The sequence below is a fragment of the Lepidochelys kempii genome, chromosome 1 (assembly GCF_965140285.1).
Source record: "Lepidochelys kempii isolate rLepKem1 chromosome 1, rLepKem1.hap1, whole genome shotgun sequence".
Lineage (NCBI taxonomy): Eukaryota > Metazoa > Chordata > Testudines > Cheloniidae > Lepidochelys > Lepidochelys kempii.
The window spans coordinates 243733902-243749840 of NC_136380.1; the positions used below are offsets into that span (position 1 = coordinate 243733902).

At 49.6% G+C, this 15939-nt stretch overlaps 1 protein-coding gene across 1 annotated transcript in view; it reads left to right on the forward strand.

The window, feature by feature from the left end:
- The window catches only part of LOC140901698 (sodium- and chloride-dependent betaine transporter), a 78728-nt gene that overhangs the window by 24659 nt on the left and 38130 nt on the right, over positions 1-15939 (forward strand). Inside the window, exon 2 of the mRNA XM_073320977.2 lies at positions 3428-3638. Coding sequence (XP_073177078.1) covers positions 3449-3638 — 190 coding nt within the window. The 5' untranslated portion in view covers positions 3428-3448. The remainder of the gene's footprint in view (positions 1-3427; positions 3639-15939) is intronic.

Here is a 15939-nt window from a genome sequence, read left to right on the forward strand (position 1 = left end):
TCTTCTTCCGCTACTTCCTAATCCTGAAGGAAGAAGGCCAAAGGGGGCCTCAGGCCCATCCTGGACCTGCGTGGCCTCAACAAGTCTCTCAAGAACTTGAAGTTCTACATGGTTTCCCTGGCCTCCATCATCCGCTCCATGGATCCGGGGGGACTGGTATGCCGCTCTCGACTTAAAGGACGCTTACTTCCATGTCTCCATATTCCCGGGCCACAGGCGCTTTCTGTGATTCATAGTGGCTGGGTGTTGCTTCCAGTTCATGGCATTACCCTTTGGCCTGTCCTAGGCCCCCAGGGTGTTCACAAAATGCGTGGTGCTGGTTGCAGCTTACCTGAGACGTCAGGGGGTCCAGATCTTCCCGTATCTTGACAACTGGCTCATCAAGGGCTGGTCCAATGGAGCCTCGACCTGGTGCAATCCATCTGCGATGATCTGGGCTTGTTAATAAACACAGAAGAGTCCACATTAACACCAGTCCAATGCATATTGTTTATCGGAGCAGTTCTCGACTCCACACAAGCCAGGGCCTTCCTTCTGGAGGCATGCTTCCAGGCCATGTCGGACTTGATTGCCCACGTAAAGAGCCATCCACCTACCACAGCCCACACATGCCTGCAACTGATGGGCCACATGGCTGCGTGCACATACGTGGTCCACCATGCCCATCTTCATCTATGAACTCTGCAGACATGGCTGGCCTCAGTCTATATTCCCGTGCCGAGCCACGTCCTTTCATCCTTGGACTGGTGATTGGATTGGGCGTTGGTGTTGCAGGGGGTTCCCTTCATGTTCCCGACTCCGTCGCTTACTCTGGTTTCAGACACATTTGACCTGGGCTGGGGAGCCCATCTGGGTGAGCTCAGCACCCAGGGCTGTTGGCTTCACAGCGATCTGGCCGTTCATATCAATGTTAGGAAGCTCGAAGCGGTTCACCTGGCCTGCCAGGCATTTTTGCTTCACCTGAAGGGCAGGGTGATGCAGGTCCTGATGGACAATTCAATCGCGATGTACTACATCAACAGGCAGGGCGGAGCCAGGTCTTCGGCCCTTTGTCAGGAAGCTCTCAGTCTCCGGGATTTTTGTGTGCGACATGCCATTCATCTGGTAGCCGCCCACCTGTCCGGAGCCAAGAATATCTTGGTATATCGCCTCAGCAAGACCTTCTCGTCTCGCCACGAGTTGTCGCTTCATCCAGAGGTGGTCAGCCTGATCTTCCACAGGTGGGGGACTCCCCAGGTATACCTGTTTACGTCCAGACAGAACAGGAAGTGCCACATGTTCTGTTCTCTGCAGGGCAGGGACAAGGGCTCCCTGTCGGATGCCTTCTTGATTCCATGGTCAGGAGCGCAGATGTACACCTTCCCGCCAGTGCCGCAAATACACAAGGTAAAGTAACACAAAGCATTGATCATTCTCATAGCTCTGGCGTGGTCTCATCATCACTGGTTCAGCATGCTGCTGAGTCTCTTGGCAGCCACCCTGCTGCAGCTGCCTCTTCGACTGGATCTGCTATCACAGAACCACAGCAACCTGCTGCACCCGAACCTAGAGTCGCTGCACTTGGCAGCTTGGCTGCTGCATGGCTAAGTGCAGACGAATGGGGGTGTTCCACTGGTGTCCAGCAGGTCTTACTGTGCAGCAGAAAACCGTCCACCAGGGCTACATATGAGGAAAAGTGGAAGCAGTTCATGTGTTGGGCCACAGACCAACACATTCATGTGGATGAGGCCCCGCTGCAGGACATCCTGGACTATTTACTGCACTTTAAGCACCAGGGTCTGTCGCTATCTTCGATCAAGGTACACCTAGTGGCCATTTTGGCGTTCCACCCTCCGCTTCGAGGCAGGTCAGTCTTCACCCATCCCATGACGGGGAGCTTCCTGAAGGGGTTGTAGCACCTTTACCCGCATGTATGAGACCCGGTCCCCCCTTGGGACCTGAATCTTGTGCTGTCCAGGCTCATGGGGCCCACCTTCAAACTCTTGCTCCCTTCTGCTTCTCTCTTGGAAGGTGTCTGTCTTGGTTGCTATAACTTCGGCCTGTAGGGTGTCCGAGACCAGGACGCTCATGTCAAAGCTGCCCTAGACAATCTTCTACAAGGACAAGATCCAGCTGCGTCGACACCCGGCCTTTCTGCCCAAGGTTGTCTCCCAGTTCCACACTGGTCAGGACATTTATTTACCAGTTCTTTGTCCAAAGCCTCATGCAAAGTATGAGGAGAGCAGGCTGCATACCTTGGATGTCAGAAGGGCATTGGCCTTCTACATTGATAGATCAAGGCCATTCTGTAAGTCAACACAGTTGTTTGTTGCTGTCGCTGACAAGATGGAAGGTTGCCCAGAGTTAGCCCAGAAAATCTCATCTTGGATCATGGCCTGCATCCGCTATTGCTACGAGCTGGCAAGGGTGCCCCCGCTGGTGATCGTGATGGCTCATTTGACTAGGGCACAGGTGTCATCAGCTGCCTTCCTGGAGCAGGTGCTGATCCAAGAGATCTGTCAGGCTGGGACCTGGTCATCCGTTCACACGTTCGTGTCACACAATATGCGCTGACCCAGCAAGTGCGAGATGATGCTGGCTTTGGCAGAGCATGCTGCAAGCTGTGAGACTCTAAACTCTGAGTCCACCTCCGTTCATTCTGCTTGTGAGTCTCCTAGAATGGAATCTACATGAGTAAGCACTTGAAGAAGAAAAAACAGTTACCTATCTTTTGTAACTGTTGTTCTTCGAGATATGTTGCTAATGTCCATCCCATTACTCTGTGCATATCTCTCTATCAGTGTTATAAAGGCGGACAATTTATGAGTTTACCCTGTATAAGCTTTATACAGAGTAAAATGGATTTATTTGGGGTTTGGATTGGGATCTGGGTGCTAGAGACAGGAGCACTTCTTAAGCTGTTTTCAGTTAAGTATGCAGTTTTGGGGGACGTGGTTCAGGCCTGGGTCTGTGTTTGCAGTAGGTTAGCATGTCTTGCTCTTCAAGACAGGGTACTGAAGTCCCAAGCTGGCAGGGAAAACGGGCTCAGAGGTAGTCTCAGGACATCAGGTGGCAGTCCCAAGGGGGTCTCTGTGACCCAAACCGTCACACCGGACATTTTAAAAAGGTTTTGTCATCAGTGACAGGGAGGCTATTGGGAATAAGAGGATGGGGAGGAGGTGGGTCTAGTCAAAGGGAGGTGGAGATGAAGGTGGGGCCAGGACTCTGTTTCAGCTGACGAATCAGTTGGCTTCTGTCTTTTAAGAAACAGCCCCTTGTATGGTGCAACTAGTTCTCAGATGGAGTTTCCCTGGACTATGCTGGGAATTGCCCTGAGCTGAGGCTTCTGTCACAATACGAATTTGGGTGGCTGAGTCCCTTCCCAGCTCATTTCACCTGTGTGTTCTGTAACAGCTTCTTACAGTATGTTCTCTGTTTTCCCTCCCAGTTTCCCCTGCTCAGTTGGGCCATGGAGAGTAAAGCAGCTGTGGAGGCTGAGCCAAATGGGGGCATGGTGCTGCTCAAAGAAGAGAAGCCTGAAATGGAGGCAAGAGGCCAGTGGAGTAATAAAATAGAGTTTATGCTATCCGTGGCTGGGGAGATCATCGGCCTGGGCAATGTCTGGAGATTCCCTTATCTCTGTTACAAAAATGGAGGTGGTAAGTCCATAAAAGTGCAGGCTACGTGAGATGTTGGCCGAGGAATATGAGCACCAGAGCAGGCATTTCATCCGTTCATATATACATGCCCATATATACAGCGCTTTCATCCGTTCATATATACACGATGCTGCCTTTGGTGGGACACAACTGAGAGTATCAATGCAGGACAAATTGCTAAGAGCATGGCAGTTACATCCCCCTTCACTGCTGCTTCTTGCATGACTTGCTTAATTCCTTAGTCCAGTAAAACTGCAGTAAGTTCTTCACTACTAAGGCACGCCAAGCCAGCCAAACAGAGAGGGCTTTGGTCTCACCCCACTGGCTAACCATAAGTCATACAATTCCCTTAGACACTCCAGTTTCCCAGAATCACCACCAGTGTCACTCGTTATGGGGATGAATGGTTACGAAAACCAATACCCCAGTAAAAGAAAAAAGGTTCTCCCAATCCCAAAGGACCAAGCCCCAGACCCAGGTCAATATACCAGTTAGACCTTACCGACAAATCATGCTGTTGCCAATCCTTTAGAATCTAAAATCTAAAGGTTTATTCATAAAAAGAAAGAAATATAGATGAGAGCTAAAATTGGTTAAATGGAATCAATTACATACAGTAATGGCAAAGTTCTTGGTTCAGGCTTGTAGCAGTGATGGAATAAATTGCAGGTTCAAATCAAGTCTCTGGAATACATCCACAGCTTGGATGGGTCAATCAGTCCTTTGTTCAGAGCTTCAGTGTAGCACAGTTCCTCTAGAGGTTAGAAGCAGGATTGAAGACAAGATGGAGGAGCTGCAGCAGCCTTTTATAGTCTCTTGCCATGTGGCCTCTGCTTTCTTTGTCCTAAAAACAAGCTGTCTAGCTCATGGCATGGAAAAACCTTGGAGTTCTGTCTATAGGTGTGTCCCTGCATGCCTTGCTGAGTCACAAGGTGTATCTGCCTTCTCTCAATGGGTCACTTGTGTAGCTGATGGTCCTTAATGGGCATCAAGGAAGCTAGGCTGTGCTGATGCCAAATTGTCTGGGGTGCCACCCAGAAGAATAGCACAATTTTGAAATACAGACAGTATAAAGCCAATACTTATAACTTTAAATACCAAAATGATGCGTGCAAACAGATAGCATAATCATAACAAGCAAACCATAACCTTGTCTTAGACACCTTATTTGACTCCCTTTATACAAGATTTGGTGCCACTACAGGACCTGGGTTGCAACAATGACCTATATGGTCCCAGTTTGTGTCAGTAATGTCACAGCCCATACATAGAGACCAAGCCCACCCCCATGCCTTTAATGAAGCAATCACGCAGTGAGGTAAAATGAGCTGTGGGAGACAAATCTCACTCCATGGGTGGATGCTCAGAGTAGCTCTGCCAGACAGAGAGGAGCAATCCAGCTTTCAGTAGGCTCCCCATCTTAATAATGGATGAACCTCTAGGTTTGCCATTTGTAGAGGCAGCCAACAGGTGAGATGCTTATCTAAAACCACAGCTGAATTATCAGAACCTTTGGGGGCTCCCACTCCCAGGGAACCCACCCTGACAGTTCCCCCACCCAACAGTCCCTGGGACCCTTCCTCCCCAGCCCCAATGCATTCCCCCTCCTCCCAGCTATTCCTAAGCTCTCTCTGATCATAGCTGATCTTCTGGCAGGGGAAAATGCTTTGTTGCTGTTATCTCCTTCAGGGCCTGGGCTCCTCCTCAAGGGCACCTGGACAACTGTTCCCCTATCCTGTATGTTCTGTGACCCAGCTGGTGCTCCTGTCCCCACGAAACTCACCCTTCAGGCCTGACTGGCCCATGATTGTAGCCTTTCTCACAGTACTTTGGTATTTTTGGAAATCCCTGACAGGAAAAACACTTATTCCAACAGAGGTGTGTTGTCCCCAATGAATTCTAAAGCTGAGTAAGGTCACCAGATTTTCAAAGCCAAAGGGCAAGGCACTTGTCCTGGTGGTTGTCATAAATATAAAGGGAAGGGTAAACCCCTTTGAAATCCCTCCTGGCCAGGGGAAAGCTCCTCTCACCTGTAAAGGGTTAAGAAGCTAAAGGTAACCTCGCTGGCACCTGACCAAAATGACCAATGAGGAGACAAGATACTTTCAAAAGCTGGGAGGAGGGAGAGAAACAAAGGGTCTGTGTCTGTCTGTATGCTGTTCTTGCTAGGGACAGAACAGGAATGGAGTCTTAGAACTTTTAGTAAGTAATCTAGCTAGGTATGTGTTAGATTATGATTTCTTTAAATGGCTGAGAAAGGAATTGTGCTGAATAGAATAACTATTTCTGTCTGTGTATCTTTTTTGTAACTTAAGGTTTTGCCTAGAGGGGTTCTCTATGTTTTTGAATCTAATTACCCTGTAAGATATCTACCATCCTGATTTTACAGGGGGGATTTCTTTATTTCTATTTACTTCTATTTTTTATTAAAAGTCTTCTTGTAAAAAACTGAATGCTTTTTCATTGTTCTCAGATCCAAGGGTTTGGGTCTGTGGTCACCTATGCAAATTGGTGAGGCTTTTTATCCAACATTTCCCAGGAAAGGGGGGGGTGCAAGTGTTGGGAGGATTGTTCATTGTTCTTAAGATCCAAGGGTCTGGGTCTGTAGTCACCTAGGCAAATTGGTGAGGCTTTTTACCAAACCTTGTCCAGGAAGTGGGGTGCAGGGTTTTGGGAAGTATTTTGGGGGGAAAGACGCGTCCAAACAGCTCTTCCCCAGTAACCAGTATTAGTTTGGTGGTGGTAGCGGCCAGTCCAAGGACAACGGGGGGAATATTTTGTACCTTGGGGAAGTTTTGACCTAAGCTGGTAAAGATAAGCTTAGGAGGTTTTTTCATGCAGGTCCCCACATCTGTACCCTAGAGTTCAGAGTGGCGGAGGAACCTTGACATGGTGGCACAGTGGTGGGATTAACCTGAAATCATTTTGAGATCCAGTTGAGATTTTTTGAACTAGAAATACAGATTTTAAAAAGGAAATTTTTTTTTCCTTTGGAAAGGAAGTCCAGAAAGCAGTTGAAACTGAAAGCAGATTGTTTTTTCTCTGCTTTGTGGCCAAGCAGAGACAAAAGGGGATTATCTTGTGAATTGCAGGTTTTCTTTGCCTGGAGGCAGGGTACTTAACTCCTACAGGGAAATTCACAGTCTTCCAACCCAGAGGTTTTTTTTTCTTTTCTTCCTAAAAGTAAATAGGGGGTGTGTGTTCTACCCATTTGCTTTTTCTTTGGGCTGGGTAAGCAGGTTTCCAAGTAGTTGGAGGTTTTTTGCTTTAATTTGGGCCCAGAGCAGAGACAAGGGAATTGTCTTTTTCTGTAGGCTGACAGTCACTATCAGAGAATAGGTATTCTATTCCAGCACAGCAAAATTTTACAGCCAAGTTTTGTTGTTTTATTTCTAAACCTCGGGTGTAAAGTTAGTTAAAAACAGAGAGGTTAGAATGGCAAAATCCGCGGCTCGACTACAGCTCGAATTAGCCAAATTTCAGGCTGAGGAAAGACAAAGGGAACATGAAAGACAGATAGAACTCATGTGGCTGAAGAAGGAACAAGAAAGGGAGGCAGCGAGAGAAGCAGAACAACACCAAGTGGCTGCTCACAGGAGAGCTATGGAAGCGAGGGACAAAGAACTGGAGGAGAAGGAAAAAGAGAGGAAGTATGTGGAGGAGATGGAGAAGATAAAGGCTCAGCAGAATATCCCAACAAATCCTAGTAATCCTTCTCCAAGTACCACTTCCCATCCCAGAAAGTTCCCCACCTACAAGGCAGGCGATGATACTGAGGCCTTCCTAGAAAACTTCGAAAGGGCCTGCCTTGGGTACAACATCTCTACTGACCAATACATGGTAGAGCTGAGGCCACAGCTCAGTGGACCCTTAGCTGAGGTGGCGGCTGAAATGCCTAAAGAACACATGAACAAGTATGAACTGTTTAAATCCAAGGCGAGAGTCAGAATGGGGATAACACCCGAGCAGTCTCGTCGGAGGTTCCGAGCCCTAAGGTGGAAACCAGACATGTCATTTACCCGACATGCCTACCACATTGTGAAACATTGGGATGCCTGGATATCAGGAGCAAGTGTTGAATCTCCAGTAAATTTGCCCTTCCTAATGCAAATGGAACAATTCTTAGAGGGTGTTCCTGAGGAAATAGAAAGATACATCCTAGACGGGAAGCCCAAAACTGTAATCGAGGCAGGAGAGATTGGAGCCAGATGGGTGGAGGTGGCAGAGAAGAAGAAAACTGGTCGCAGTTGGAGCGGAGACCAGAAGGGACCACCCCAGACCACACCCTATTACCGGGGGCCGCCCAAAGCCCCACCTACCTCCCAAAGAACCCTCCAGACCCCTTATCGTCCCACCACCCCGTTCTCCAGCAACCCTCCTCGCCCCAGTGACCCGTCAGCTGGACGATGTTTTAAGTGTAACGAGCTGGGGCATGTAAAGGCCAACTGCCCCAAGAACCCCAACAGATTACAGTTCATTGCACCGGAATCACACCAGAGGTCCACAGGCCCAGATACCTCCCAGATACCCTTGGAGCGGAGGGAAACTGTGAGTGTGGGCGGGAAGAAGGTCACCGCGTGGAGGGACACCGGAGCACAAGTGTCAGCTATCCATGCTTCCTTAGTGGACCCCAATTTAATCAACCCAGAGATCCAAGTGACGATTCAACCCTTCAAGTCCAACTCTTTCAATTTGCCTACAGCCAAGTTGCCTGTCCAGTACAAGTGCTGGTCAGGAATGTGGACTTTTGCAGTCTATGATGATTATCCCATCCCCATGCTGTTGGGGGAAGACTTGGCCAATCATGTGAAGCAGGCCAAGAGGGTGGGAACGGTCACCCGCAGCCAGGCTAAACGAGCCGTGAGGCCTAGCTCTGTTCCGGGAACTTCTATCAGGACCTGGTCAGAGGTGATGGACCCGGACCCCAGGCCAATGTCTACAACAGCAGTAGTGGATCCAGTCCCAGAGACCCAGACGGAACCAGTCCTAGAACCGGAACCAGCCGAACAACCAACACCAGACCCCGTGTCAGCACTGAATCCAGTACTTGCAACCTCAACACCAGAGGGCCCCACCGAACCTGAACTGGCAGCAGCCGATAACCCTACACAAGAGGCTCAGCCGGAGCCTGAATCCCAACATAGTGCACCAGCGGAGAGCGGTTCACAGTCAACAGAAACAGCTCCATCCCCTATATCGCTTCCAGAGGGACCAAGCCTAGGTCCACAATCCCACGAGGAACTGATGTCTCCAGCATCAAGGGAACAGTTCCAGACCAAACAGGAAGCAGATGAAAGCCTCCAGAGAGCTTGGACGGCGGCACGGAGCAACCCACCGCCTCTCAGCTCTTCTAATCGATCCAGGTTTGTTATAGAAAGAGGACTTTTATACAAGGAAACTCTTTCTGGTGGACACCAGGAAGACTGGCATCCTCAGAGACAGTTGGTAGTTCCAACTAAATACCGGGCCAAGCTCTTGAGCTTAGCCCACGATCACCCTAGTGGCCATGCTGGGGTGAACAGGACCAAAGACCGTTTGGGGGGGTCATTCCACTGGGAGGGAATGGGCAAGGATGTTTCTACCTATGTCCAGTCTTGTGAGGTGTGCCAAAGAGTGGGAAAACCCCAAGACCAGGTCAAAGCCCCTCTCCAGCCACTCCCCATCATTGAAGTTCCATTTCAGTGAGTAGCTGTGGATATTCTGGGTCCTTTTCCGAAAAAGACACCCAGAGGAAAGCAGTACATACTGACTTTCATGGATTTTGCCACCCGATGGCCGGAAGCAGTAGCTCTAAGCAACACCAGGGCTAAAAGTGTGTGCCAGGCACTAGCAGACATTTTTGCCAGGGTAGGTTGGCCCTCCGACATCCTCACAGATGCAGGGACTAATTTCCTGGCAGGAACTATGAAAAACCTTTGGGAAGCTCATGGGGTAAATCACTTGGTTGCCATTCCTTACCACCATCAAACAAATGGCATGGTGGAGAAGTTTAATGGAACTTTGGGGGCCATGATACGTAAATTCGTAAATGAGCACTCCAATGATTGGGACCTAGTATTGCAGCAGTTGCTCTTTGCCTACAGAGCTGTACCACATCCCAGTTTAGGGTTTTCCCCATTTGAACTTGTATATGGCCGTGAGGTTAAGGGGCCATTGCAGTTGGTGAAGCAGCAATGGGAGGGATTTACACCTTCTCCAGGAACTAACATTCTGGACTTTGTAACCAACCTACAAAACACCCTCCGAACCTCTTTAGCCCTTGCTAAAGAAAACTTACAGGATGCTCAAAAAGAGCAAAAAGCCTGGTATGATAAACATGCCAGAGAGCGTTCCTTCAAAGTAGGGGACCAGGTCATGGTCTTAAAGGCGCTCCAGGCCCATAAAATGGAAGCATCGTGGGAAGGGCCATTCATGGTCCAGGAGCGCCTGGGAGCTGTTAATTATCTCATAGCATTCCCCACCTCCAACCGAAAGCCTAAGGTGTACCATATTAATTCTCTAAAGCCCTTTTATTCCAGAGAATTAAAGGTTTGTCAGTTTACAGCCCAGGGAGGAGACGACGCTGAGTGGCCTGAAGGTGTTTACTACGAAGGGAAATGTGCTGGTGGTGTGGAAGAGGTGAACCTCTCCATGACCCTTGGGCGTATGCAGCGACAGCAGATCCAGGAGCTGTGCACTAGCTACGCGCCAACGTTCTCAGCCACCCCAGGACTGACTGAACGGGCATACCACTCCATTGACACAGGTAATGCTCACCCAATTAGGGTTCAACCTTACCGGGTGTCTCCTCAAGCTAAAACTGCTATAGAACGGGAGATCCAGGATATGTTACAGATGGGTGTAATCCGCCCCTCTGAAAGTGCATGGGCATCTCCAGTGGTTCTAGTTCCCAAACCAGATGGGGAAATACGTTTTTGCGTGGACTACCGTAAGCTAAATGCTGTAACTCGCCCAGACAACTATCCAATGCCACGCACAGATGAACTATTAGAGAAACTGGGACGGGCCCAGTTCATCTCTACCTTGGACTTAACCAAGGGGTACTGGCAGGTACCGCTAGATGAATCTGCCAAGGAAAGGTCAGCCTTCATCACACATCTCGGGCTGTATGAATTTAATGTACTCCCTTTCGGGCTGCGAAATGCACCCGCCACTTTCCAAAGACTTGTAGATGGTCTCCTAGCGGGATTAGGAGAATATGCAGTCGCCTACCTTGACGACGTGGCCATATTTTTGGATTCCTGGGCAGACCACCTGGAACATCTACAAAAAGTCCTTGAGCGCATAAGGGAGGCAGGACTAACTGTTAAGGCTAAGAAGTGTCAAATAGGCCTAAACAGAGTGACTTACCTTGGACACCAGGTGGGTCAAGGAACTATCAGCCCCCTACAGGCCAAAGTGGATGCTATCCAAAAGTGGCCTGTCCCAAAGTCAAAGAAACAGGTTCAATCCTTCTTAGGCTTGGCTGGTTATTACAGACGATTTGTACCGCACTACAGCCAAATCGCTGCCCCACTGACAGACCTAACCAAAAAGAAACAGCCAAATGCTGTTCAGTGGACCGAAAAGTGTCAGAAGGCCTTTAACAAGCTTAAAGCGACACTCATGTCTGACCCTGTACTAAGGGCCCCAGACTTTGACAAACCGTTCCTAGTAACCACAGATGCGTCCGAGCGTGGTGTGGGAGCAGTTTTAATGCAGAAAGGACCTGATCAAGAATTCCACCCTGTAGTGTTTCTCAGCAAAAAACTGTCTGAGAGGGAAAGCAACTGGTCAGTCACTGAAAAAGAATGTTATGCCATTGTCTACGCTCTGGAAAAGCTACGCCCATATGTTTGGGGACGGCGTTTCCACCTGCAAACCGACCATGCTGCACTGAAGTGGCTTCACACCGTCAAGGAAACTAACAAAAAACTTCTTCGGTGGAGTTTAGCTCTCCAAGATTTTGATTTCGACATCCAACACATCTCAGGAGCTTCTAACAAAGTGGCTGATGCACTCTCCCGTGAAAGTTTCCCAGAATCAACTGGTTAAAATCGTCCTTGAGATGTGGAAAATATTGTTAGTCTTTATGTACTTGGTAGTATATTTAGAGATGCATGTGTCTTATTAACTCTGTTTTTCCTAGAGCTCCAGGAAGAAATCCCAGCCAGTGTTTCACCCTAGCTGAGATTTGGGGGGCGTGTCATAAATATAAAGGGAAGGGTAAACCCCTTTGAAATCCCTCCTGGCCAGGGGAAAGCTCCTCTCACCTGTAAAGGGTTAAGAAGCTAAAGGTAACCTCGCTGGCACCTGACCAAAATGACCAATGAGGAGACAAGATACTTTCAAAAGCTGGGAGGAGGGAGAGAAACAAAGGGTCTGTGTCTGTCTGTATGCTGTTCTTGCTAGGGACAGAACAGGAATGGAGTCTTAGAACTTTTAGTAAGTAATCTAGCTAGGTATGTGTTAGATTATGATTTCTTTAAATGGCTGAGAAAGGAATTGTGCTGAATAGAATAACTATTTCTGTCTGTGTATCTTTTTTGTAACTTAAGGTTTTGCCTAGAGGGGTTCTCTATGTTTTTGAATCTAATTACCCTGTAAGATATCTACCATCCTGATTTTACAGGGGGGATTTCTTTATTTCTATTTACTTCTATTTTTTATTAAAAGTCTTCTTGTAAAAAACTGAATGCTTTTTCATTGTTCTCAGATCCAAGGGTTTGGGTCTGTGGTCACCTATGCAAATTGGTGAGGCTTTTTATCCAACATTTCCCAGGAAAGGGGGGGTGCAAGTGTTGGGAGGATTGTTCATTGTTCTTAAGATCCAAGGGTCTGGGTCTGTAGTCACCTAGGCAAATTGGTGAGGCTTTTTACCAAACCTTGTCCAGGAAGTGGGGTGCAGGGTTTTGGGAAGTATTTTGGGGGGAAAGACGCGTCCAAACAGCTCTTCCCCAGTAACCAGTATTAGTTTGGTGGTGGTAGCGGCCAGTCCAAGGACAACGGGGGGAATATTTTGTACCTTGGGGAAGTTTTGACCTAAGCTGGTAAAGATAAGCTTAGGAGGTTTTTTCATGCAGGTCCCCACATCTGTACCCTAGAGTTCAGAGTGGGGGAGGAACCTTGACAGTGGTAAAGATGAATTTGAGGAGCTTCAGGAAGGTGTGCCTGGGACGATGAGCAAGGAAAGGATACCTCTACTTCTTTCCCAGTAATAGATCTATAAGTAGCCAACTCCTGGCCCGGGGAAACATTCCCACAGAAAGAGTCCATCCCCCTTCACTGCTGCTTCTTGCATGACTTGCTTAATTCCTTAGTCCAGTAAAACTGCAGTAAGATCTTTAACATGGTTAAAAATGAGATTTTTCTAGTGACCATAAAATGAAACACAGAGCAGCGGGTGGTGGGAGATAATTGAACGTCAGCAGTTTGTTTATAAAAATGGTTGGATTTTGATTTATTAAGGAAAACTAAAACTGAAAGAACATAGTCCTGTAAGGTATTAAGAACACACCTTGTGCTTCCATTCCATGGTCAGGTCCTGAGATAATGTTTACAATCATATATACCACTCTCCCTTTGACTTCCCATTCAGTAAAGGCCAGGTCACAGTGACCTTGCATTTGGATCTCTTTTCCCAGGTGAAGCAGGAGTATCAGGATTGATAATCCTTGCAGTCTCTATCGTGACCAGTGTAACTGAAAAGACTACTTGCATACTTTCTGTTGCATTAAAAATTACTGAATTATTTGCCTCAGTGATTTTTTCTAATGTAGCTGTAACATATCAGGCTGTGATCTTATTAGATCTCTCAAACTGAACACAGCTGGGTCTGGGCAAAACTTGGCTGGGAGACTACCACAGAAAATTCAAGATGCTGCAGAAAGTGGCTTTCATGTTTTAGTACAAAGCACCCTTCCCGTTGAGAACCAATGGCTCAGAACTGTGTTGGGGGGAGGAGGGGGTCGGCTGACCACTTGTACAGTCATGAGAGCTTCCATGTCATTTTTTGCAAAAGTAGATGTTAACCCTGGTGTCCTGGCCAGCACTTTGGGAACTTCAGAATGGAAAGAAGCTTTATAAATGTAAGGTGGCACTCTTATAAATGATTATTGATTAAATTGATCAGCCCAGGACAATCAGAATCAGAAAACAGGGTATGGGATCTCCCTATGGATTCATCTAATCAAGTACTGGATAATACTGTTGCCTCACAAGAACTCTGACTGAAGGTCTTTTATGTGGCTGTGCAGTGAGGTGGTGTGGCTCCCTGCCACCCTGGAGAGAGACGAGTCACTCCGGGCACCAGAGTGGGCGGAGCCAGGGAGCTCTAAGACCGCCCCCAAGGGGGTCAGGCGTTGCCCCGGAAGTATAAAGGCCCGACCTCAGAGCTCACTGGGAGAGCAGCTGCCGGGGAGGTCTGATGCCTCCGGCCCAGCTCACAACTGGGAAACCCCAGCGGCATGCAGTAAACCCGAGGACTGGCCTGACCTGCCCCGTGCCAGCTACCCGGAGGAGTAGCTGAGTCTGTCCCACGCCAGCTACCAGGAGGAGCTGCCGAGTCTACCCCTCGCCAGCTATCCCAAGGAACCCATGGTGCTGGACCCCCCTGAGGACACCACCCTGATGCAGGTTCCTCAAGAGGGGGAGTCTGGAAGTAGCACGGAGGCAGCTGACCCTAGTCTGGCTGCGACACTGCCAGAACCCATGTCCGTGTGTTGCAGCCAGGATCCCCACTGATGCAGCTGCTGCTGGTAGGGCCCCGGGTTGGGACGCAGTGGAGTGGGAGGGCCTGCATCCCCCCTGCCACCCAACTCGCGGGTGGCAGTCTCCCCCTCTCCCAGGCCCTTTGGAACCTAGGGCCTGGGCTCACTGTGTATCTACTGTTGTTGCTCAGCCCCGGCCTGAGGGCCTGACTCACCATTGCCTCGCCCTGACCTAGGGTCTGGGCTTACTGTGTTTATTTCTGCCCTCACAAAGGCCGCAGAGGAAGACTCCCGTGCCCGAACTAATTCCCCACAAGACATCTTCCCGAGTTTAGTGAGGTGGTATGGTTCCCCGCCGCCCCGGAAAGAGATGAGCCCTGGCTAATCTGTCTACACGTGGTGGAGAACATGGGCATGATCACTCGACCCCTGTGAGAAGGGGTCTCGGGGGGAACGTACCCCAGAAAAAGCCATGGATATGGACAAACTTATCAAGTTCCTGACTGAGAGTCAGGAGTGGCAGCTTCCTCGTGGTTGAAGCGCCGGTGGGGCCAGCTACCAGAGCCCACCCCCAGGGCCAGAGCACCCTAAACCAAAAAAGAAAGGGGGCATTCAGACCGAAGTGCGGAGTCTCCCATGCGGGCAAGAGGCTAGCTCGGGGCTTTGGGCCAAATGCCCTAAACTCCCACCTCAACAAGGATCCATGCCCACCGTATCGAATGTTCTGAGGACCAATCGGAGTCCACCAGGGGCCCAACAGGAGCCCCCACCTAGGGTGGTCGCCCGGAAATCGGGAAATATGGCCACTTGCAGTGTGACTGCACTGAGATGGACTGCAGCTTCGGCCACGTCTGTGCGGGAGAGACCCGGGCCCGGCTGTCACAGGTCCCCAAGATCACGGTTCTGGTAGTTGTCGGGGACCACCTAACCCTGGCCCTGATCAATTCAGGCTGTGGCCAGATGCTAATCCGTCAGACCTTGGGGCCCCGGGCCAACCCCCACCTGGGGACGATCTGGCTGCAATGCATCCATGGCAGTGTGCGGCCCTCCCCCAGTGCCTGGATCCCGCTAACGGTGTCCTCGGTCACACAACAGATGGTTGTCAGCCTGGCTCCTCGACTAGCCTACCAGGTGATTCTGGGGCGGGACTGGCCTGTGTTCGAGGAGATCCTCCGCTCGACCCCTGCACTGGAAGGAGATTGCCCCGAGGCCCAATTGGAGGAGGAGACCCCGGACCCTGAGGGAGGGACCGAGGAAACTGAGGACCCCCTGCCTGGGCCGACTGTTGAACCCCGACTTAACACCAACTTTTGCCATGATCAAAGAGCAGACCCCACTCTTAGTTGGGTCTACAAATGACTAGCCGCTGTTGATGGAGCCGTGATCGACCCACATTGTGCATATCAGTGGCCCTGTTTCGAGCTATGTCATGACCGTCTTTACCAGGCGGAACGGGATCCACACACGGAAGAACCATGGACGCAGCTGCTGGTGCCTCGGTGCCACCGACGAGCAGTAATGAAGCTCGCACACGACATCCCTGCCGCAGGGCACTTGGGCCATGAAAAGACCCTTGCCCGGATTTTGACATGGTTCTTCTGGCCCAGCGTTCA